The following is a 26,247-nucleotide window of genomic DNA, read 5'->3' on the forward strand; positions in this document are numbered from 1 at the left end:
AACACTGACTGAAGGAAAGCCTTTTTATTTTTATTTTCTTTTTCTTTATTTATTTAGTAGGTATTTATATATTATAATCGCTTTGGTAGTGTATTGCCGCAATTTCACTCTTATTTTCCAAATTCATGAGGAAACCGTTAAATTTTAATTACGAGGAGCACTTTTACATACTAGACAAATTAACTTTTCATATAGACAATGTTCAGTATTTAATTACATGTATGTACTTATGTATATATATATCTATATATATAATTTTAAATATATTAAAAAACATTTACGCACGTTTCACATTGCAGGCACAAATTGTGAATAAAGCTTAAGTTTAAAGCTTAGTCTAAATGATCTAAGAATTTGAACGAATGTTGAAGTTAATACAAACTTATTGAAGAGCCTCAATTTACAAACTTTCACTATGTGGTTGTAGTTGTAGTGTAGTTGTCTGAAATACTCATTTCATTTTGGCCAATTCAATGGCATCTTCCTTTGGTATATCGCGATCACCATAACCCCAAACTTGATCCTTGTGGGCGAATTCGTCGGTGAGAAAACGTGTTCCGTCGCCGCATTTGGCAGCGCGCCGTTTAACCATATCCGGTGAGACTGATTTTCCTGGAAAAAATTGAAATGGTAAATGTGTTTTAAAAAATAAAATAACTAGATTTAAACTCTTCTATATATTCCTTTAATTATTACTCATTCGAAACACTAAAATACAATAAATTTGAGATTACAAAAGAAACCAGAACTCATCACAAAACTATACTAATTCCAAATTTCACAAAACTAAAGGAGTTTTTTCTCAAGAATTCCACAAAACAGTTGCAAAAAATAAATTAGTTGGACTCCTTTTCTTAAGGGGTTACATGGGTTTACGAATTTAAAAAAATCGATTTTTTTTATTGTTTTATTAAATTCTATAACTCCGCTAGAATATTGTTCTAAGTTTTCAAGTTGATCCGAGTAATAGTTTCGGAGACATAGTCTTGAGAACTTGTGTGCTCGAGGCAAGGCTAGGCTAAGTGCGCCGTCTTTAAACCCGAAACTATGTTTTTGAAGTCGGTTAGCAGGATTTCATGAGAACTCGAAGTTGAAGCAAGACAAAAATTATGTGATGTGTACGGAGTAGATGTGTTGACCGAACGGGGGAGGGACTCTTGAGCCCAATAAGGATAAAATAAAGTCATTGGTCGAATCGTCGAATAACAAATCATTGTTGAAAGAGCAAATTTGTCTAAGGTTAATAAGCACATGAAACTAGGATCAATTTCGAAGCTTGACATATGAAGAACAGTCATATTCTTACAGAACGAAATTTGCTTCGGCGAATTAACGACTGTGATTTGCTTATCAAGCGCTAAAGAAGTGATTCATTTGTGAAGCGGTGACGAAAAGTGGGTTTTTTGTAAAAATGTAATGTCCAAGAAATCATAGTCTAAAAAGGATGAACCAGCTCAAACTACTTCGAAAGCCGACATTCACCTAAAAACAGGTTAGGTTGTCTGTACGCTGGAATCTCAAAGAAGTCGTTTATTTCGAGCTTTTCTCCGACAATACCATCATTAATTCTGAAGTGTATTGTGATCAGCGGGACAAATTGAGTGATGCACTCAAACAGAAGAGATCAGAATCAATAAAAAAAGGTGTGGTATTCCACCACTATTATTTATTCCGGTTTGCTTTTTTAACAATAATTAAAATTATTTGCACCACTTTCTTAATTTCAAGAAGTACCCAATTTTTAACTGAAGAAAAAAGCATGTTAAATACTATATAAACTAGAAGTCTTACATTCTCCAAGTTTCGGAAAGGAGCGAATCGAACAAACTGGTATAAAACTGGTATAAATCACAAAAGTGGCATAAGTATAGAATAACAGAGGTTATAACGCTTATCTTCATTTTGAATTCAACTAGTTTCCTTTAATTTAAATAGCAGAGCTCAGGTATAACGACCAGAAAAATGGTTTCAATAAACCCTTTTATATATAAAATTGTCAAAACTCACTTCCACTGGCCCAACCGATTTTCGCACAGAAATCAATAAAGGCAGTTGTGATATTCAATTTGTAGCTGCCGAACTCGCCGGTCTTGTAGTCCCAAGGGAAAACGTGATGATAATTATGCCAGCCTTCACCTAATGCCAAGAACGAGACGAAAGGGCTTTCAACGGGGCTGATGTTCCTGAAAAAAAAAAAAAATTAATTGTAAATTGTTTTAAACAATTGAGTTTTCCATAAGCAAACGCAGCTTACTTGTCATAGGGCTTTTTGCCCCACATATGGGCCACACTGTTGACGAAGAATGCCGCATTCAGTGTGCTGGTAAAGCGCATATTAAAGTTGATCCAAAATGAAATCCATAAATTCTCATTCCAGCAATACCAAGGCAAAAACACAGGCAACCCAATCGAGAAGAGTGTAAATAACAGTTTATAGTATTTGTGTTGGAACATCACCACCTTGTCATTCTGCAAATCTGACATGTCGATCACTTTGCGTTTTTCTTCCACTTTGGGATGTGGCGTCAAGAAGAGCCAACCAACATGTGAGAAGAAGAAGCCACGATGCGCATTGTGTGGATCGGCATCGGTTTCCGAGAACTTGTGATGTATCCTGTGGTCCAACGCCCAGGTGTAGGCATCACGCTGTTTATTGAACGGTATATAGAATTGATATTAAATAATTCATAATGTGGTAAGGTATGCTAGGATACGTACCTGACCGGCGATCGTGAACAGAAACACCAACAAGATACGCAATGGCATGGAAGCGTTGTAAGACTTGTGTGACCAGAGGCGATGGGCTCCAGCGGTGATGCCGATACCAGAACACCAGATAAGTGCCACCACTGTAATTGAAAGTTGTTGCTTAGAAAAGAATCTCTTAAAGTACATATAGTCAATTATGAAACAAACTAGATGGAATTCGGCATGTGTTAGCCACTGCTGCAATATACTATACAGACAAACATACAGACTCTGTAAATTAATAGAAATGAACACATATGCATGTATGTATGTCTGTATACATTTGTTGTTATACCCTGAACAGTTGACGATTTAGCCATCTGTATTTATGCGATCTAGTTCCTCAATTTTTGAAATATCGTTCTGAAATTTTGTACAAATCTTTTTATTTCCCTGAAGCTGCTCATTTGTGAGAACTACCGATATTGGGCCACTATAGCATATAGTTGTCATACAAACTGAATGTTCAGCGTAAAGTGCTTGTATGGAAAACTTCTTTATTTGAGGAGATATTTTCACAAACTTTGGCATGAATTATTTTCCAAAGGAACCCTACAATCTCTGAATAAATTGTTCAGATCGGATCAATACTTCATATAGCTATCATACAAACTGGCCAATCAAATTCAAGTCCTTGTATGGAAAACTTTTGTATTTGGCAAGATACCTTCATGAAATTTGGCGTGGATTTTTGTCTAAGATAACTGTATAATCTACAAAAGAATTGTTGAGATCGCATCAAATTTTCATATAGCTGTCATACAAACTGTCCGTTGGAAATCAATGTAAACATCTTTTTAAACCTTTTTATGCTCTAGAAAATGCAGCTGTGAAGGCTATTATAACTCTGGCTAAGGTTTTTTCTTGCTTTTGTTTGTATTGACTGATTGTCAAGTAATGAAAACAATTCCAGCAATTCGAACTGGATGCTGTCAAGTGTTTGCAATTCTTCTAATGCGCGCGCGTTCTTCATTGGGCGTATGCCGCACTTTCTTCTGCACATATACTCGTAATATAATATAATATATTGCACATATGTATGTATGTGTATACCAATAGATTGATATGCATATGCATGTGTGTTTGTAAGCATTAATTTGAATCATTTGCTCTCTGCAACTAATTGTATTGGTCGAAGTTCACTTTTTATTGAAATAAAATATTTCTGTTTCAATACTCAATTAGAAAAATTGTTGAATACAAAGTGTATACCATAGTACAGAATGCGAGCATGGCAAAGTATAGGCGAAGGCACAGATTTCCAATGCAAAAATTGTGTAATTTTATCGCAATAATAGAACTTTATAGGTATGTATGTATATTGCTCAGCAGAAGCACATACATGCATAAATATTGATACATACATATTTATATTCATATAGAAATTTCAAACAAAGAACACCGTTTCTATTGACATGAACTAACATAAAATCAATTATGATTTCATGTAAGGTCTTCTGCTTTATGTCTCCTTATATGGCTACAGATAAGAGTGAGATTAGTTAAGATTGTATGCGATAGTAGTGAAACTTCACGGGTTGTGTGGTGAACATTTAGTTCAATGTGCTGAGACATACATAAGTTTAAAAGATTAAAAAACATTAAAAATACAATTTCTTCAGTAAAATTTTCAATTTTTTGTATAGAACGAAGATTTACCATTTTTTGAATTTTTAAGACCGTAAATAATCCAATGAAAATATATTTCAGTCGAGAGTATTTTCTCTTAGGTTTTAAGGCCTGAATAACAGCAGCAAAGGAAGATCATTTTTTATTTATTTAATTTTTTTATAAAATAATTTTATTAAATAATTTTAAATTTTTAAATAACTGATACAGTGGTTTCTTTTAATTCCCAAAAATCGCTTTTCCACTGAATTTTTTTTTGGCCAATTAATTTAAAATAAGTTTTGAAACAGCTGGCAACTTTTCTCAAAAACAAAACTATTTCATAAGTCTCTTGAGTTTGATGCATACGATGTAATATTGAGTATATTTCCTTGTTTTGTTTGAATTAAAATTTCCAAAAAGCTGGCAACTCTACTAAAAATATTATAATACCAAAAGCAATTTTTCTCGAATATTTATGGTTTGCTAATTTTAATAAAACAATTTCTTCAGTATTATGAATAAAAAAATGTAACAGGTGGCAACTCTCCCGAAAAAACCTTGAAAGAAACCTTGTGAATCTTTTCAGTTTATTATTTTACGAAAATAGGTCTGTTTATTTATCATATTAATTTGCTTCTTATATGTAATTTACAAACAGGTGGCAACTCTTCCGTTTTTTTTCAAAAGAAACCTTTTTTGAATCTTTTTAGTTTAATATTTTACAAAAATAGGTCTGTTTATTTATCATATTATTTATTTTCTTATATGTAATTTACAAATAGGTGGCAACCTTTCAACTTTGTATGTTTCAATATATTATCCGAACCAAAAACCTAAATTTTTGGAAAATTTTTAAACAAAATGTAACATTTTAAACATCATCATACTGTTATTCGTACCAGAAAATTTTGACTAAACCGAAGAAAAACAGCAGGTTAAATTCAGAACTGCTTCTGAATTATTTTAAATGTTAACTTTTGCTTTGCCAATATCAACATTTTGTGCAGTTTCAAGAAATAACGCCTTATGGAAAATTCAAAATCAGTTAGTTTTAGTTTCTTAACATTTCTCTCAGTAGTAAGTCAGTTCGTTTACTTGGAAGTGATGTCCATAATGTCAATAACATCTGCAGCTTACATAAAACTGTTAACTCTACAGAGTAAATGTTATAATTTAAATGCTCACTCTTTAGCAGTGTTCTATCAGCCCATACTTTGAAATCGAATGCCTGCTTGTCTAATTTCACTTGAAATGTTCTAAAATTCGCGCCGCCAGCATAAAATTCGGTGACGTGACTTTTTTACTAAATATTTGACTTTGCTTTTCATGACTAAGTGTCAGCTCAAAGAATCTGCAAGGCATCACGTATACGTACATATGTATGTCTATTTGTATGAGCGTTAATGTATGAATATTCGCCATAATCCGCATTCATGTGTTTTTTTTTTTTGAGTTTTCTCATGTCAAAACCGCTTAGGGGTGGGGTTCACATACAAACATACATATATGCATACATACATACATATGTACATATTGACCAACTCGTGTGTGAATGGCGAAACTAGCCAAACATCTATTTAGCACAATTCTTAGTAAGTTTCAATTTTATCCCAACGAGTGAATGAAGCAAGCAAATATGCAATAAAAGTTATGAAAAATAGGCAGAATTTTACACCTCCCAACAAATAGGCAAATTCAGCGTTCAGTGAAAATCTGTAAATGTCGGCCTATTGTTGACATGTTTAGCATATTTTATAGTTTATTTATGACAAGAATGAATAACTAGTCATAACAACTTTTTTCTTTGCATTTTTGTACATTTTTTCTACAGAAAAGGAAATTGAAATTATATTGAAAACCCTTCAATCAAGTTAAAATTGTTGTATTAAAAATTATTTATTCGATTTAAAAATTAACATTTCAAAAATTAAAAAGTTTCGAAAAAATTAAAATTTCAAAAACTAAAATTTCAAAAATTAAAATTTCAAAAATTAAAAAATTACGAAAAAATTAAAATTTTAGAAATTTTGAAAAAAAGTTTCGAAATAAAAATACCGTTTCTAGTTTAAAAAATTGTAGAACTTCGAAAAAAATTCAAAAAATATGTAATTTAAATAATAATGAAAAACTTTCAAGATAGTTGTTGTTTTAATCATAATTTAATTAAAAAATATAAAAATATTTTCTTTTAATTTTTCGAAATTCAAAGATTTCAAAAAAAAACTCCTAAACCAAATTAAAAAAAAAATAGTTTTTTATTTAAAAAATGCAAAAATTTCGAATAAATTCCAAAAACTTGCAAGTTGAAAACCCTTCAATATAGTTGGAATTGGTTTTTAAAAATTATTTATTTAAAAATATATTTTTTTTATTTTACAACTTAAAATTTTTCGAAAAAAAAACAAAGTACTTTTTAAAAATTTCGAAAACAAATATTAGTCATTTTAAGTAAGAATTAATTTAAAAATGATGTTTAATTTTAAAAAGCAAATATTTCAAAAAAAAAATAAAAATAAAATTAAGGGTTTCAAAAGGCAATTTTTGTTTTCTAAAATGTTTTTTTGAATAAAATTGATTTACACTTTACCGTTTTTAATTTTTAAATCTCAATAATTCAAAAAAATAATGTTTAATTTTAAAAATTCAAATATTTAAAAAAAAAATTCAAATTAAAGGGTTTCAAAAGGCAATTTTAGTTTTGTAAATGTTTCTTTGAATAAAATTGATTTTCAATTTACCGTTTTTAATTTTAAAAACTCAATAATTAAAAAAAAATATCTAAGGAAAATTTAGATAAACAAGGTGCAGTATTTATTAAAAAAATTCCAAAATTTCGAGGAAGACTTCAAAACCTCGCTAATTTAAATAATATTAAGAACCATTCAATATGTTTAAAATAGCTTTCAAAAGCAAGCTTTATTTAAGAAATTATTTTTTTAATTTTTAAAATTCAGAATTTTGAAAAAATTGTACTTTGAAATATTCTTGAAATCCCTTCAATATAGTTAAATAGTTTTTTAAGTAACATTTATTCAAAAAAATATATTATAGTTTTGTTTGAGCTCAAAAATTTCGAAAAAAATTTAAAAAAAATTATTAATTAAAAAAATATTGAAAACTTTTCGTTAAAATTGTTTTTTTTTATTTAAAAAAATACGCATTTTAATTTAACAATACAAAAATTTCGAAAAAGAAATATTAAAAAAATTATTCATTTCATTTAAACAAAAAAATTTCAAAACAGAATTTCTAAAAATATTTTTAATTGAAATAAAATTGGAAGCTCTTCAAAATATGGCAACAATTTAATACATTGTATGCTTTATTTCAATACGTTTTTATGAGCACCTGCTTCACAGATAATTATCTGTATTTATTTGTAATATTGTATGTGTATTTATGTTGTATGCATGTACATATGTACATATATGTATGTATGTGTGCTTTCATAACTTTGTTGTTTGTTTAAATATTGATAATGGATATAAGCAGCATGAAGTGCCTAATAAATTTGTTTTTTATTTGCTTTTGCTTTTGTTTATGTTGTTTCTTGTTGTTGCGTTTTTATTGTTCACTTTTCACTTACCCCACAAAATTGTGTAGAATCTCGCCTGGAATAGCAAATAAATGCCGTAGAGAGCACCGGTATGTAAAAACACTTGCGCTATTAGATCGAGCCATCTGATTTGTGGATTGTATTCGATCTCGTCGTTGGCCGCGTTCGTTTGGTGGGCTTCCTTTGAAGCCGCTGCATTGTGTGGAATTTCTTTGTAGACAGCATTTTCTTCCTTATAACCTAAGCTATCAGCTAAATCTTTGGTTTGCTCATCAGCTACGCCACATTCATCTTCTTCTTTGATGTTGTTGTTGTTGTTTGTGCAAAATCTATTTCTAATACTAACACTGTTTGCATTGACGCTGGCTCCACAGTTCGACGCTGCGCTTAGTTTATCATTATTATTATTATTGTGGTTGTTGTTGTTGTTGTTGAGGTTCATACAACTGCCATTGCAGCTGCCAGCATTTGTACTTGAGCTGCTGTTCGCAGCGGCGGCGTTGGGTGTCGAAAGGCACATCTCGACTATACTCTCTTATTGTTTGCGGCCTTAAAATTGCTCATAGATTAACGGCGATTTGTTAACTGTAAATGAATTGAGGTAGGTTTTAGTAGGAAATCGTTGTGGGTGAGTTTCATTTTTTGTTTTTGTGGTGAAAATATATGTAAAGTATATAATGTTTGGGTCGGCTTTAAATTACCCTCCCAGAATTTCGGGAATAAAATGGGTATGCTCAGATAAGGAAAAAAGTATTTTTCAATATTTTTGTTTTTGTAAAATATATTAGTGAGGTAGCACTGTCTATTTGCCAACCTTCAACCGTTTTGTTATAAACAAATAGAACTGAACAAATAGTTAAATACTAAATAAAAGCTAATTTTGCACAATATAATGTGAAATAAATGTGTACAAAAGAATTAGTGTAGTGGATATAACGGGTGATCCAAGTAGATGTACTTCTTTCGTTTCATTGGGAACGAAGAGCAACCTGAAGAGATTCAATAGCTGTCATTTGATCTAGAAAAAACAACGGTTTAGTGTGGTTTGTGAGCCGATGGAATCATTGGTCCATATATTTTCAAAAATGATGCCGGTGATCGCGCCATAATAACAGACTATTTGATGCCTCAAATTGAAGCTTGTGATCTCAGCAACATTTGGTTTCAAAAAGACAGCATCACTTCCCACACATCGCATGAATCAATGGATTTATTGATGGAACACTTCGGTGAGCAGTTAATTTAACGTTTTGGCCTGGTCGATTGGTCACCAAGATCATGTGATTTCACACTGTTAGACTTTTTCCTGTGGGAATATGTAAAGTCTAAAGTCTTTGCAGACAATCCGCTTCGATTCAAGTTACCTGTCGAAATGCCCGAACAAGTCATTGGACTTAACAGGTGGATCATTTGAGACGTAGCCACGACCAACATTTGAAAGAGATAATCTTCAAAAAGTAAATGTCAAAGAATGTGCTTTCGTATGATAATAGACATTCCCCACTAAATTTGAAGTTTCTGTGTTAGTTCTTTAAATAAATAAGTATCCTGGAAGTGGATCACCCTTTAGCTACATGAAACCCGCCTTTTATCGCCGAAGAGCTAATATAAGTTGATATTTTTTGGTATTTTTTAAACCTGAATTTGAAACTAAGGACTTGACTGATATCTTTTTTCAGTAAAATGACTGTTTAGTCTACTTTCAATCAATATTTTGCGTTCTGACTTCGAAAATCGTATAAACGGTCATCTCGACTCTAAAAACGGATGTTAAGAGTGTAAACTTCTAACGATCTGAAAATCCTTAAACCAGTATAAAACAACGCTTAAGGCAAGAAATCTAGGCAGAAACCTTAAGCGAAGTGTGGGTTAACAGTATGGGCTACTGAGCGTTTAACGGAATCAGTTTTTTAGATCGAATTTAGATCTCCCAAAAGAAACAATTTAGTTTATTAATTTTTGGTATACTCGTATTAGCTAACACGTGAACCACCCTGTGCTATATACCATATATACATATTGTATTAATTTGCATACATAAAAAGTAATTACGGCTCTTACATCATACTGCTGAGTAACATAACAACAAAAGTGCCGTGTGATACTTATAATAGCGGGATTTGTGTGTGAAAATCAGCTTATATGAATGAATGTATGTAATTCTAAAATTCATTTTTTAACGTAACGCTAATTTCTTAAATATTTACGAAATGTTGACTTGACACCGAAGTTTGTACAGCTTTATTTACAAATTTCAGAACTCGTTGGTAAGAGACAAAACCACTTCCTGCACATAGGCACAAACCAAAACTTTTACTGGTACTCACTCACATACTTTGTAGCATTATGTATGCTTGTATGTATGCAGTTCTTATCTTAACAATTTCCACTTCAAAAGAATCAGACCTTCAACTGCCCTCAACTTAATGTTGGAAGGGGCGGGTCATACAAGACATACGGAAACTCCACTTTTCTTGATTTTATTTACTAAAGCGTTGCAGAGGTATTTGAAAAGTGGCTTGCAAGATTTGATTTCTTATAAAAATATTCTCCAACAACACCAAAAGGTAATCAGGAAAAGTGATGAGCATCGCCTTGTTTTTGAGTGATTCAGACGTGGTTTTATAATTTCGGTTAGTTTTTGGACCGCCTTTCGCTAGATTGTTGGCCAGTTGAGACTTCAGATTCATAATCGTTTGTTTTTTGCGACCACTACTCGACTTAGATTCAGGATGAGTTTTACTAAAAAAGCCTCAAATCTTTTGATACGAATCAAGATATGTAAGATCGATCCATAAGATATAATGAGAAATTCACAGATACCAACACGGATTATTTTGAAGCACTATTTATTTAACATTTTCGATGTTATCGTCATTAAGGGATTCCAAGGGTTTAAAGATTTCAAAAAATCGATTTTTTTTATTGTCTTATTAAATTCTACAACACCTCTAGAATATTGCCCTAAATTTTCAAGTTGATCTGAGTAATAGCTTCGGAGATACTATACCTTGAGAACTTGTGCGCTAGAGGCTAGCTAGGCGAAGTACCCCGTCTTTAAACGCGTTTTTCTGGTAACTGTGTTTTTGTTGTCGGTTGGCAAGATTTCTCGAGAACTACTCCACCGATCTTCATGAATGAAGATTTTGGGATACAAGTCTTAAAGACCTGGATGAAGGATTTTTTTTCGATTACAACTATTTGAAAAGATATATTTCACGAAACTTTCAGTTTTTTTGTAAAAATGTTTGTCAAAAATATTTTTTTCCAAAAATTTCATAATTTCTTTGCTAATAACGTATGTTTGAAACAAAACACAAATTCTAATAAAATATTTCAATTTTTATATGTATGAGAAAAATTGTTGAAAAAAGGCTGTTTTTACCCGAAGAAACATACTTATTATATGTAACCCCTTAACAGAGCTGGACGGATGACTCGCATGAGGCAAGTTTTCAATGATTTCACGATTTTTACTGAATGGTTTGAATCACTTAAATGCTTGTTTTTTTTTGATAAAGTATTTTCCTGAAAACATTTCTATAATATTTTCAAAGGAATCCGTAGAATCGCAAAATATCAAGCGAAGTCAAATCTTTTCCATTGTAAAACGCATGCTAAACAAAACGCGTTTGCACACATTGTTTGAATGGATCAGTCCGGGTCAAATTTGATCACACTGTATATGGAACTATGTGTATGTTATATTAATTTGATAAACCCGACACCATTTAGTAACAGTACTTGTCAATATAATTTACGTTAAAATATAAATAAATAATTAACAATATTTTTTAAATATTTATAACCACAACTATCAAAACTCAAAACCCGTTTAACTCAAAAAATTAATTTATGCCACCAAAATTATAAATATCATAACATTTCCGGCGCTTAGTAACTGCTAATTGATTTATGGATGCTTAGACTAAGCTGTAAAGCAAGTTGTGCGTAAGTACCGGCAAACATACACATACATACATATGTATATTTCCATGTAAATACACAAACACAATAACGATCGCAGCTACGTACACCTGAGCGATAAGCGATAAACAAGCACGTAAACAAACCTAGATATTTTTTTTGTTTTTGTGTGGACGAAGATAAGACTTGCTATACATTGTACTTATGATGAAGTGGTATTGATGAAATATGTATAAAATTTCGTTTTAAAAACACTCTCAACACTGTCGTAACTGCTAACGTAAATAGTACCCTCTGCAACGGTGATACTCGTACGAGTTTTTAAATAACATTTAATAATATCTTATCGTGCATAAATAACTGTTGTTTATATGTAGTATGTCCATTAGTGTGGGTTCTATATATAAAACTTTGCTCCATACAAGCATAAACCACAGTTCAATAAATATCAGCTGAATGGTGAATGGTGCAGCAACATCTGTTAGCACCACGAACATTTTTTACGACCATAACACGAAGTTGAGATAAGATTTTACTACTCTGCTAATTATTTTTTGTTTATCACAGAACTTTTGTACCACCGGGTGATATGTTGGGCAAAGGTTTTACGGTTTGGTTCAAAACTCAAGTTTCTTATCGGCGAAAAATCGGTGTCACTCTTTCAAGAGATTATAATTTGAAGTGAAAAATCTGAAAGGATTGATGGATTGAGTACATATTTTTTCTAGTGTTGTTTGCAAACATGAAACGTTGGCTTTATCGGCAGATAATTGGTTGCCTACTTCAGTGAGCTTTTATTATTTTTGTTTCCTTATCTTGTCGTAAATTTATATATAGAAATTTTATAATTCCAATGTTAAGAAAAAGTTTTCGAATTTACATAGATAATCGCTATTTAATGATTAACATTTTTTTTCACCCGATTTTGAGTAATTCTAACAGAAATACTTTTATTCGTTTGGTTTTCACTTTCAGTTTATGTTCTATGGCAGCAACAGGTATTCAATATAACATGGCACTTTGCCGATAGCTAATATCAAACTATAGCAGTTTTTTTTCAGGCTTCATAAAGAATTGAACATAACAGTCTAAGTGTGATCCCTCCGCCAAGCTAACGGATCAGCCATCTTACCTTACCTAATCTACACGATGACGGTGATTTCGGTATTAGTACAACGTTCCAAATTTTTCTGTTAGTCTATAGAAAAAGCGTATTTATATTTTTGGAAAAGTATTCTGGAAAATACTATCAATAAAACTAACCAATAACCATGACATTTTTAACACATGTTTCGATTCCGGTTCCTCCCGATTGTTTACATTCCCTACCCATATTAATGAATATTACTAAACACACAAATACAAAATCAACATTAAATACTATTCGTATCTACTAATATAAATTATGTATACATTGACTTTTCTTATCTTCTTTTCCGCATGCTTTCTATGTACATACAAGTCATGGTTACGCAGGTATTGATAATAGGTTCTTACCCTAAATCGGCCAGGTGTTCAATGAATCACTAAAAAATTCAAATACTTAAAATTTTTTAAAAAGTGATTACTTGTAAGCGATCAAGAGCGCAGTGAGCAATCACCTACTTTAAGTAGAAAAGAAACAAAATTTTAGGCCTCTATCGGTAAAAAAAGGTTTCCAAACTCATCTCAATATTCACTGACAATAATAAAGTTTTTTGTTTTACTGCACTGTTTTTCTACTATCTCTGTATATCTAAAATGCAGACTCTTCTTTTTTGTTGTTTTGTTAAGGCTGAACCCCTTAATCGGGAAGTGAGGTTTAAATCAAGCAAGCACTGTAGCTGTACCACCTAACCTTTAAATGGAGTTGTTTCCCCTTTTTTAAAGGAACTCCAACTAATGACCATTCTTTATACACACAATCGTCTACACATAGTTCATTAATAGGTTAGTTGCCGCCCTCCCTTTTGTAATTAGTACAGTTATGTTTACGCCAAATGCTAATAATTTAACACACCCAAGCAATACAAGTATGAAGTACATATATACAATTATAAATAAGGACAAAAGGAAATAAATTGTGAAAATAAGAAGTACAAAAAACACGAATAAGTGAAGTTCATGAATTCGATTATGCGAATCCAGGGGTGCTCAAATGGAAAATTTGGATATACACAGAAACAAATGTTCAAAACAAACAGTATAAAAAATATGAAGAACTGCAAGGTTTATGAATTTGATTTTTCAAAACCAGGGGTGCTCAAATTACATTTTTTTAAAAAAGAAATTGTGAAAATAAATAGCAAAAAAAAAAAATAATAATATAATAATATTAAAAAAAAAATAAATAAGGTTTATGAAATTGATTATGCAAATGCAGAGGTGCTCAAATGCAAGTGTATACTTATATAGGATATAAGCAAAAATAATTGCATACATATGTACATATATTCATTTAGTTATTCGATAAAGCTAATCCAGGGGTCCCCAAACATTTTTTTAATAAGACATGCTGTCAAATATCTATTTCTCAGCTCACTACTGCTTCCTTCCTGGTATATTACTGCTTAAAACAGATAGTTTTTAACAATAATTATATAACACTTATTATATAAATCGTCTTTGGAAGACAAAAAATAAAACAGACATGATACAAAAACTCATCAATAATTTTAAACCGATATGGATGACAAAAAATTATTGTTAAAGCGAAAAGTTATCCATTATGCTTAAATTACTCAAAAAATTATTCACCACAATAACCCATAACTTCATCAAGCACTATTTGGGAACCTCTGACCGCATACTATTGAATGTCATAGTTGATTAAAATACATTAACATTTTTGTTTGCCCACATTCGGTATGTATTTCGGACATACTCGTTATTTCATACACATTTTCTCTTAATGTGATCAACGCACGCAAAGTCATGGGTGCACAAACTCTTTTATTTGCATGAAAGTATAAAAATTTCATTAGCTACGTATACATACATATGTATGTATGTATATTCTACGAGATGTTTGCAAATACCCCGACCATACCTTCTATCGAAATGCATTTGGTTTTCAAATCGATTTCCAAACCAACAAACGCCAAATCAACGCGCTACAGCTGTCTTGCGACCTAAGAATTCTAGCATCAGCTGTCGATTACTAAACACCACTTGTGCGCTGTGCTTAGTGCGAATGAAACAAAAATTTGTTTTTGTAGCCGAATTATGATTTTCCATTGAGAGCGTCCATTAAACGTTTGTGGGTGCCTGGGTGGTATTAATTTCGCTTGAAGTATGCTTACATTTGGTTGGACAATTATTTCGGCGAAAATTGCGGTTAAGTCATTTTGATTGTGTTTATATCGCGCGCACGATTCGTTGAAATGTGATTGATGTTGTTTACACTAACCCCAATTGAGGGGTAAGGCCGCAATGTATTGCTTGGAAATCAATATTTCTCCACTATTTTGTATGGTTGTCTACTATGGTTGTTTCATTAGTGTGCTTTTTAAATATGTACATATATGTTTGAAACTATTTTTTTTTTGTTTTTTTTTTTGTAATCGATTTAAGCGTTTCACTTGTTTATATTGAGCTTTTAGCAGCTATAAACGCATTTGTTTCTAAACTGCATTTTTTTTCCTTTAGTCGAACCCTTAATTCGAGCAATTTTTAATAGATGAAGTTTAATATTTCTAAAAACAAAAAAGAAAAAAGTCCTAAGATTGAGATGGTAACACTTCTTTCTAGAAAATAGCTCAGACAATAATTCTTGTCTAGATTCCTTTCCCACTTTCAGCCTCTATTTCAAAAGACTGACTGGATTCAGTTCAATACCCTTTGAAAAAAAAGTTCCTCACTCTCTTCTAATATATAGTTTGATTGGGAAAATATTGAAACAAGTCTGTTAAACCTAATATGACCCCTCTGTTCAATTTTGAAACTGTTCCATTATCTCTTCTAATCACGTTTTCAAAATATAGTTTGATTGGATGATACTAAAAAGGTCTCTTAAATCAAATATAACCTAACTGTTGAGTTGTAAGCTCTTTGAAAAAAGTTCCTCTCTCTCTTCTAGTCACGTTTCAAAAGTAGGATCTGTTTGCATGGTATTGAAAAAGTCTGTTTTACCTAATATAACCCATCCCATCACATATAAACTCTTTGAAAACAAAAAAGTTATCAGATAATTGTCGCAAAAAAAGTTATACCAGTTGCTTGTTCGATTCGGCACTCATGAATTTTTGGACTTTTCAAAGTTTGGATCCATTTATGTGAAAGAAAACTTTTTAACATTCTCTTATTTCTACGAACTTTTCAACCAAACAAGTGAGGGTTAATTTTTTCATCCATTAATTACATATACTAATAAAAAATTGTTTAAGTGCAATTAAGCGAGTAAATACTGTAGATAATTGCATGTCCACCATTCAAAGCGTTTAGAAATCAAATTTTGAATGTTGAAACAAAGATAAAAACTGTTTCATTTCGAAACTCTTTTCTTCTAATGTTGGCATGAATAATTAACCTAAACCTATATTTTATTTACACATGTCACCATAATCTTATAAAAACTCGGTAAATACAGTAGTTTAATGTTCGCCCGGTCCGTTTCGTGTCCCGAACGGCGAGATTGACATGTGCCACATACTATTATTTGATTGAAATCAGCAGTCAAACATACCGTTATACATTTTTCATTACCCCGAACACAATGCAGGCATTTTTATGAACACGGGCACTCTAACTAAACACAATAAACAACCGTTGTCAGAGCAAAACTATTTAGGTGCGCATATACATACATACGTACTGACTAACTACATTAATGCAGAGGAAAATCTAATTGCACTTAATGTCATTAATATTACGCTAGTGATATATTTTTACAGAATAAAGTGTAGGCACGTTTGTAAGTATTTATTTTGTGTTTATAAGGCCGTTTGAGAGAGAAATGTTTTTAAACCATAAAACGAAATATATAATGATAATACCATGTAACCACAAAAATATTTATGAGTTACAGAAATATGTGGATTTGTTGCTAAGTAGGACATTTCTTAGCTGTAGATAATGCTATGAATCACGATATATGTATACTTTAAATCATAGAAATGGGTGCTTTTCTAAGAAATAAGTATGTATAAAGCTCTTATTTAATATAGCACAAAGAAAAGTGAATTCTTAGTTCGTGAACTATACAGCATGAAGAGAGACTTGATAGTCTTTCCAGGGCTTTTTTTACGCTAATAACCGCAGTTTTTTTTATACAAAATCCGATTCAGCCAGAAATATCTTTCAAAAGAAACGACTTTGTAAGTTAATGACAACGAAGTTAGCTCTTAGACTGAGAGAATATTCTATGTTAGTCGCCAGTAACAAAAAGCATTCTTGGATTCTTAATAAGAGCTTCTCAACAGCATGGATTTTCGAAATCCCATTAAGCTGAATTTAAATGCGTTCCCCAATATTGTCTTTCCTTCTAGAGAAGTGCGGGAAAGGGACGAAGTGGACAGGGTCATAGGAATAAGCATTTATACGGTTGGTTCCAATCCATAAAACAAAATGGGAGGTGATGTACTCTTTACAAAACTAAATATCGAAATCGCCTTCCGTCTACCAGATCACGGCAGTGTCTTCCAAGCGAAGATCATAACAAATAGAGAAAGTCTTCTTGTTTGACAAGGAGTATGCTCATAACAAGGAATATTTTCATATATAGTCAGGTGGCTTTGAGTTCACTAAAGTCTTAAGGGGTCTCGTCTAAGATAGTACAATAGTAAAGGAATGTCATGATTTTATTATAGCATTTTGCTTCACGATCAACTTGCAATGGTTTCCAGGTCTTAGTGTTATCATTGTGTACTGTGAAACAGATAAATTATCCAGAACTAGCACCACTCTACAATTAGACTACGGAAAAAATGCAATTTAAATAGCTCTGGTTACTTGAAGATATTTAATCGCAAAATGTATATCTACATAGATGTGGAAACAAGCCCTGGCTTGCTCAACAAGCAGGCACACGTGACAGGAATGGAGCATGGGCAGGCTCTAGACGTTTTATCAATATGCGACGGTTTTTTTGATATATACTTAGCAGTTCTAGACGACACAACGAACAGCCGTTTCTAGCTGCTCAAATGGGATTATTCATGGCTCATGAATATAAGCTTGTTTACCTTACCCAATATTAAAAAAAAAATCCAATTTAAGCCTCTTTACTTAACCTAATCTAACTGTTTTACTTAACCTAATCTAACTATTAAAAAAAAAAACTAAAAAATTTCAAGGGGGTTTCTAGTTGAAGTCTTTTACATACTTATGTGACCCGCTTTACGGAAAGGGGCCTTAGGTGTCAAAAAATCAATGATAACGAGAAACTGACGAAACGAGTTGTTTATTTTTAACAGCTGTTTCCCAGAAAACTAGTTTTCGCACGTTAGCTCCCTTTTCGTAAACCAGGTCACATATTAGTCAGAAGTATGCTGAAGATAAATGTCAAATACATACACTTGACAGCTAGTTTTATAGCCTCTCTCAAAGAAAATATAAATATCTGTCAAAGTCACACCGTTTATATATTTGAATTATTTTAAAAGATTCTGCTTTACAATTTCCTCTTAATTTCCTCCCACAGAGACACTAAAATGACATCATTGTTTACGAAACAGATGTGTATGGACAATCAAGACAAAACAGAAAACATTCGCTTTTATTTGACTCAATGACTGTAATATTTATTAGTGTAGCTATATATGTACCATAGTACCCATAAGAATATTTATAATCTTAGTTTGCTTCACTCAACGCAGACAAATTTTTGTTTCTATCTTTTCGTCACTCTTTCTAAACTTTAGCGATTTTCAATGTCTGTTTTATAATAATTTGAAGTCACTAATTTATGCCGAACCATTTTGTTGTTGTTGTTGTTGCAGTGTGTTTCCACGTATTCGCATCGACAAAGCACAGTTGGAGACCAATGCCAATGCCAATGACAATGAGGTGCGCCTGCGATTTGTTAAGACTCATTACAGCATACATATCTAGCTATTAGACCATAACAGACTATGGATTAGCATTGTGAGGTAAGAACGAGCAAGCGCCTATTACAACATTAGGAAAAGTTTTGGTTTAAGTTGTTGAGAAGAACAACGACAGAGAATATGAGAAGTAAACAAAATGAAAAACATATTTTTTCGAACACAAATTATAATATAATATATACCTATAACTCGACTATATAATTATATACCCATACCTCGAGTAGGTTAAAGTTATAAGTAGAATTTATGCTCATGTGTGTGTTTACATATACACATGTATGTATGTAATAAATGTCAGGCATACACTTTTTCTAGCACATAACACTTGAAACGGCCTATAACTTAAAGAGCACTTAGGGTCAATTGATTGAAATTTTTTATTAGAAACAACATATAACTATTATATATACAAATATGTTTGTAAATACATATACTTATGCAGACATATTCGCATATCGTCACCTAAGATGCAAAATAACGTAACATCACTTTTCATAAGATTCCAGGTGAAGGAAAAACGTTGTAATAGAAACCACTAATTTTGAAACAAAATTTGAATTTTGGTTATAAAATGGTTATATACCGGTTATATCTGGCATTGGCTGCTGAAAATTACAAGCTACATGTATGTAATATGATGTGGTGAATCGTAAGCAATAAAAAACTTTATTTCGAGTTTTTTGATGATACGATATTTTGGAATTTAGGTCAGGATATGTAATATAATAATGTACAAAATTTTTATAAAAACTTGAAGAGCGACAGATTTTTGTTGTTTTGTGAAACCTCAGAATACCAATATAGTATACTCGTACGAGTATGTATGTATATTTAGAGAAAATCTACATTTAATAATTTAAAAAATAATTCTAATAACTTTGACTTGTTTTAATAAATTATTATTTTCTTTTAGGAATCCGAATAGGAGTTGTTCGAACAACTTAAAGTAAGTTTTTTTAGAAATATCTTTATATTCCACTTTTTATTGAATATTTATACACAGTATTGCGCTAAACAAAGGCAATTGTTCTTTTATTGATTTAAGCCAAGGTTTACCAAGAGATCTTGTAACTTGAAGCATATACAACAGCTCGCAGAGTCTTTGCGTGTCACTCAAGCTACAATTACTTAGGTCGCAGTACAAAACTTCAATTCTCTTCTATTTATCAAGAACATTTATGTCAAAGCATAAAGGGAACATAATTAAAACTGGTGAAAGTAAAACAAAATTACATTATTTAAAAAAACACTCAAATTATTTGCACACACTTGTTATTCTTGTTTTATACAATGTTTTAACAAAATAAAATTTAAATGATTTAATTATTGCGCTTATTAAAATTTAAAATAACTAATATTTGCAAAAAAAGGAATACAAATTTGTTTCATTAAATTTTATTATAATTATTTTAAATTATATGTAATTAAAAGCTATAATTCGCTCAATATTGTGCTAGAATGTTGACTCGTGAGAGCGTTAAAAATCACTCAACATTTCTACGAATTTTTGGTCACGTATACGACATGTCGCCCAGAGGCGAACGATTTTAAATATTATAGATAAACGCTTCTAAGTATTATAATATTTAACATAATGAAATTTACTTTTTTTTTTTGAAATTAATAAAAAGAAATAATTTTCAATAAATAAAAGTAATAGCAAAAATTATAAAAATATAATAGAAATTTTTAAAAATAATACAAAAAATCATGAGAAAATACTAAAAAATTAAAATTTCGATAAACATTCATAAAACAAAAATTATAAAGATTTATAAGAAAAATTAAAAAAAAATATAAAAAATCATGTTAAAATAATAAAAAAAAATATTTTCGATTAATAGATATAAAACAAAAATTACAAAAATTTTCAAGAAAAATTAAAAAAAAAAATTAAAAAAAATCATGAGAAAATAATGAAAAATTGTTTTCGTTGTTTTTATATATAAAACAAAAATTATAAAAATTTATAAGAAAAATTTATTTAAAAAAATATAAATATTCATAAAAAAATATTTTTTTTTTTTTGAAACGGCAATTATTAATTAAAAACCAATTATAAGCCGCATTAAGAGCTAATTTTTTTCTCATTCATTGCCACTATCTACTTTTTTGTTAGGGTGACCTTTTTTCATAACCAACTTTTTTTTTCAATATACATATATTTTGTTCTTTGGATTGTTTTGTTCGATTTGAATTTATATTCCATGATAAAATTATATAAATATGATACCATATTATATTAATTATACATAGGAATTTATATATTATATTATATTATGTATATAGTTATATAATAATATATAAAACCAAACGATTCAACTGAAATTTACTCAGCGTATGCATGAATTAGCAAAACTGCTTTCACTTATCACAAACCAGTGCATTTATGGATTAAAACACAAAATCACATACTTATGTACATAAGTACTTTATATATGTATGTATTTATAATATTTAAATATTAAATTCAATAAATTTATTTTTCCGTTCAATTATTTGCAGTTAGCATTCACTCATTAATTCCTTATACATTTGCATAAACGCTGATTGAAAATGCTGAAATCATTTATCTTGATTTGAACTAGAGCTGGATTGAACTATTTCGAAAAACAATGTAAAGCAGATTGCCTGCCTGCGCCCGTGGGCTCAATCGGCACTCACCGCATACCGCAGCACAATTTCGAAATATTTTTATTATTTTTTGTTTAATATTTCATTGCATTCATGTGGCAATAATTAACTGCGGCAAATATTTGAGTTTCATATCAAGCGCTGCGACTAACAGACAACAAACATTTCTACTCGCTTGAGCATTAAGTGCGATAAATATACCGTGGCTCCATCGCATAATCGGACAAGAGTTTTTCTAACATAAATGTCCTCCAAACATTAAAATAAAAAGCAGAATGTGTTGTTTTTTGCTTTTATTTACACTTCATATTATCGTCTGCTTTAGTGATAAAGAAAGGTAACTTTTTTAAATATAAGCTGTCAATTTAAATAAAAAAACTAAAACAATTCAATTTTTTATGCTCAACGAATAATCGGACAAAACAAAATAGAGCTACTTAATATATAAAACAAAAGGAGTCAATACTTGGTTGCATAACCCTTGTTATCCAGAACAGCCTGTAAGCGCTGTGGAACAGATTTTACCAAGTTTTGACACACCTCCGGCTCTATGGAATTCCAAGCCTGCAATAAGGCCTCCTTTAGCTCACCTAATGTGTTAAACTTTTTCTGATACACTCTTCTAGCTAATTCCTCCCACAAATGCTCGATTACATTAAGGTCAGGGCTCTGCGGTGGTGTTTGTATTAGTTTAGGGCAGTTGTGTATCAACCAAAGCTTTGCAACGCCCGATGTGTGCTTGGGGTCGTTGTCTTGATAAAAAGCAAACTGGTTCGCGATACCCAACTTCTCCGCACTTTGCTTAACATTTTGTTTCAAAATATTAAGATAGCCAAATTTGTCCATTTTACCATCAATAAAATGCAAATTGCCTACTCCAGCACTTGACATGCATCCCCAAACCATGACAGAGCCCCCTCCGTGCTTCACAGTGGCTTTTGTATTTTTATGAGCAAATTCGGCATTTGGTTTACGCCACACAAACATTTTGCCATCTGATCCATGCAAGTTAAATTTGCTTTCATCAGTGAATAAAACCTGAAAACAGGGAAAACTATCAAAATAAATGTATTTTGAGATGAAATAATGTGAAACTACCTGATTCCAAAAGTCTTCTGATTTTAATAAATACTCCTTAGCATATTTGAGCCTTTTATTTTTATTTTGATGGCTAATGAAAGGTTTTTTTTGCAACTCTACCATGGTAATCGTATTTGTGTAACGTATTACGAATAGTATTTAGGGAGACATCTTTTCCACATCAATTTTTTAAAGAAATTTTAAGTTCTTTTGCTGTTTTGAAAGGATCTTTTGCGACTTCCTTTACTATAGAACGCTCTTCTCGCACAGATAATATCTTGCCTTGACCTTCTCTACCTCTAATAGCTAATCTGAACTCATGATGGAACCTCTTGATCACATCATGGACCGTGCATTTGCTTCTTCCTACCAATTCAGCGATTTCTCGGACGGTTTTACCTTCACCATTCAATTTCACTATTAGTTGCCTTATTTCGAGCGAAGTTTGCTTGCCGTTTGGAGCCATTTTAAAAATAATTTACAAAATTCTAAACTCTTCTGCGACTAAATAACATTTATGACTAAATAAGACCAAAAAATGTGATTGTAAAGTGCGCATTTACAAAATAACGGCACATTTAGCATTGCTATTTTGGTTTGTCCGATTATTCGTTGAGTGCAAAAAATTGAGATATTTATGTTTTGCTACTCAAATTTACAGTTATCGTAAAGGATAACTGTTTTTTTTTTATTGATGAGAGAGACAGTATTATGAAGGGTAAATCAAAGCAAAAAAAAAATACATTCTGCTTTTTTATCTTTATGTTTGGAGCACATTAACATTAGATAAACTTCTGTCCGATTATGCGATGGAGCCACTGTAGATGCTTCAAGCAATAATTGCCATAATTAAAAAGACAATTAGTTGTAAGAAAATATAAAATTTATGAAATCACCTTTTGCTGAAACCACTAGCTGGGGCTCAGTTCAAACGCTTTTTACACAAACTCAAACCGAAAAACTAATAACACAAAACTAAAAACAAACAATTATTGAAATTAGAATTTTTATATTTAACGGAATTCGAACAAGCGCGTACCGCTAACACAAAACGAGTGCGTCTCAACAAACCGAACTTCTGCCAATGACTGACTGAGTGGCGACCGGCTCCACTAACTCATAAATATATACAAACATACGTAAATGTATGTATGTATGTATATAGTTTGTAGTTTCTGTGTACATTTGAATGGGGCGCACACTTCGACTCGCCGATAGCACCCACACTAGCATAGAAATGAACATAGGCGCATACATATACATACATATGTACATACTTGCCGACAGACCGACATACCGATAGTTACAAGCTATTGTATCTACAAACATAAAAATAAATTAGTAGATAAGTAATTGTAAGTAAAGTTGTATATAGGTAAGTGGGTAGGTATGTTGTTTATGGTTCTGTGTGTATATATATATGTGTATGCATGTATATATGTATGTATGGATGTGTGGGTATGTATGTATGTTTGCTTGCCGTCAAAGAAATTGCTAGCGTTCAAGAGTAGGTTAATAGTGGAGTAAAGTAATCGAGGCGCGCAATGAAGCGCCAGCACTCCAAGCACCCAAGTGGCTGCATTGCAATCTCGCTCCCAGCGCTGCGCTCTATAACCAATATACCCGGTACTTTTTGCCCATTAAACGGCGCGCTTTCATGCATGTGTGCGCGTTTATTTAGTGTTTTGGTCTGACGCGCCAATATCGCGTGAAGCGCCCACCCACCCTTTCGGCGCGGTGCGGGACGCTGTACGACGCGTCGTGGCGCAGAATGTGTCACCACAATTGACCAAGCGCGCGACCGCCTCGTGTAAACATTTGACGGAATTTTATAGTTCAAAGTCAATGCTCAGCGCGCCACCGCTCACCGATTAAAGCGCCCAAAGTGGCGAGCGCGAAAAACTCACGCTGGATTTAGTGGGGAGAAAATGAAGTATAAGCAAAATACAAAAATGCGAGCGAGCACAAAAGGCAATAAAATGTAAACAAAAAGTACCCACCGCATACATAAAGACAGTTATATATGTATATATGCATGTATTTAAAAGCAATAGTCTGTAGCGCATAGATGCCGAGGGGGCGTTGTAGTGGCGCGCAGTCGGGTTGGCTACTTTTGTGTATATATACATACAAACATACTTGTGTACATATATACAGATGTTAATATATACTCTATATTCTTACTAAAATTTTCATGGCACATCAACAAAACAACAACAACAACAAGTCAACAATCATTTGACTACGTTCGTCTTTCGCTCTTCTGATTTGTAGATGTTTTTACTATTTTTACTATTTTTTTTTTATTTCTATTTTTTTTTTGTTATTTTTGTTTTTAATTTTTTGTCGTCTTTTTTATTATTATTTTTTTTTTCATTATTGCTCACATTGTTGTTTTCAGTCTGCTGCTATTGTTGTTGCGTTTGCTGTTTTTGTTTTGGTAGCAATCGTTGCCGGCAACATGAGCGCTGTCGGTGTCAACAACAATCTCAGCGGGTTGCAAGCGGCTTGAAGCTGTGGAACATGTTGGCGTAGACGCTGCCACTTTTGATTTCGTCATCATCTTTTGACCCATACAAGCGCGCACTATTACACATATAAGCACATACATAAATATACAAATACAGACATGAATGGTCGCACTATGTATGTGTGTGTGTGTATTTATATAAAAGCGTATAGTACAAATATTTGTACAGACTTTTCAATGCGAACTAACTGTTTTACATACATTCTATGTGCTTTTAAGTATGTGTATGTGACCAACAACAATAGTAGAATAGTTAGGTGGGTATGTATGCGTGTTATGATTAGAAACACTTTCACAAAAAAACTACTACTGAAGCAAAATAAATTAATTAAAAATAATTGAGTGCTATTTTCATGAAAATTATACAAAATGTTAAATGCTATATTTGTAAGTTATAGTAGCAAGCAACTAAGAAAAAAGTGAAACTCGGCTTCACTGAAGCTATAATACCCTTCACAGCTGTATTTCTTATAGCATAAAAGGTTATAAAAACATCTGTGGCTTGTTTTTGGGTCGGTCCGTTTGTTGGGCAGCTAGAAGCTATAGTTGTCCGATCAGAAAAATTTCTTTGTGGATTACAGGGTTGCCTTGGAAATTTATTTAAGTCGCATTTCGTGAAGATATTTTGTCAAATAAAAAAGTTTTTCATGCAAGAACTGCATTTTGATCTTTCAGTTTGTATGGCAACTCCATGCGATAATGATCCGATCTGAACAATTTACTCAGAGCTTGTAGCACTCTTTTAGGAAATAATCTATGCCAAATTTAGTGAAGATATCTTTTCAAATGAAAAAGTTGTCCATACAAGGACTTGATTCCGATCATTTGGTTTGTATGGCAACTATACGCTACAATGATCCGATCTGAATAATTTCTTCGGAGAATGCACTATAGTATTAAACAACAACCCATGCGAAATTTGGTGAAGATATCTTCTCAAATGAAAAAGTTGTTCATACAAGGACTTGAATCCGATCACTTGGTTTACATGGAAACTATACGCTATCATGATCCGATCTGAATGATTTCTTCGGAGAATGCACCATAGTCTTAGATAACGACCCATGCAAAATTTTGTGAAGTTATATTCTCAAATGAAAAAGTTGTCCATACAGGGACTTTATTCCGATCATTCA

The 26,247-nt window shown here is 31.7% G+C and overlaps 1 protein-coding gene across 1 annotated transcript; it reads right to left on the minus strand.

Annotated features, from left to right (window-relative positions):
- Positions 1–21: 21 nt before the first annotated feature.
- LOC105231784 (acyl-CoA Delta-9 desaturase) lies at positions 22–23,679 on the minus strand. The gene is made up of 6 exons (XM_011213239.4): positions 23,478–23,679; positions 7,946–8,500; positions 2,719–2,849; positions 2,255–2,646; positions 2,008–2,183; positions 22–612 (listed from the first exon to the last, which is right to left on the minus strand). The coding sequence occupies exons 2-6, from the start codon at positions 8,433–8,435 to the stop codon at positions 452–454; spliced, it is 1,350 nt and encodes a 449-aa protein (XP_011211541.2). The 5' UTR covers positions 8,436–8,500; positions 23,478–23,679; the 3' UTR covers positions 22–451.
- Positions 23,680–26,247: the final 2,568 nt, after the last annotated feature.

Source organism: Bactrocera dorsalis, chromosome 2 (genome assembly GCF_023373825.1).
Source record: "Bactrocera dorsalis isolate Fly_Bdor chromosome 2, ASM2337382v1, whole genome shotgun sequence".
NCBI lineage: Eukaryota > Metazoa > Arthropoda > Insecta > Diptera > Tephritidae > Bactrocera > Bactrocera dorsalis.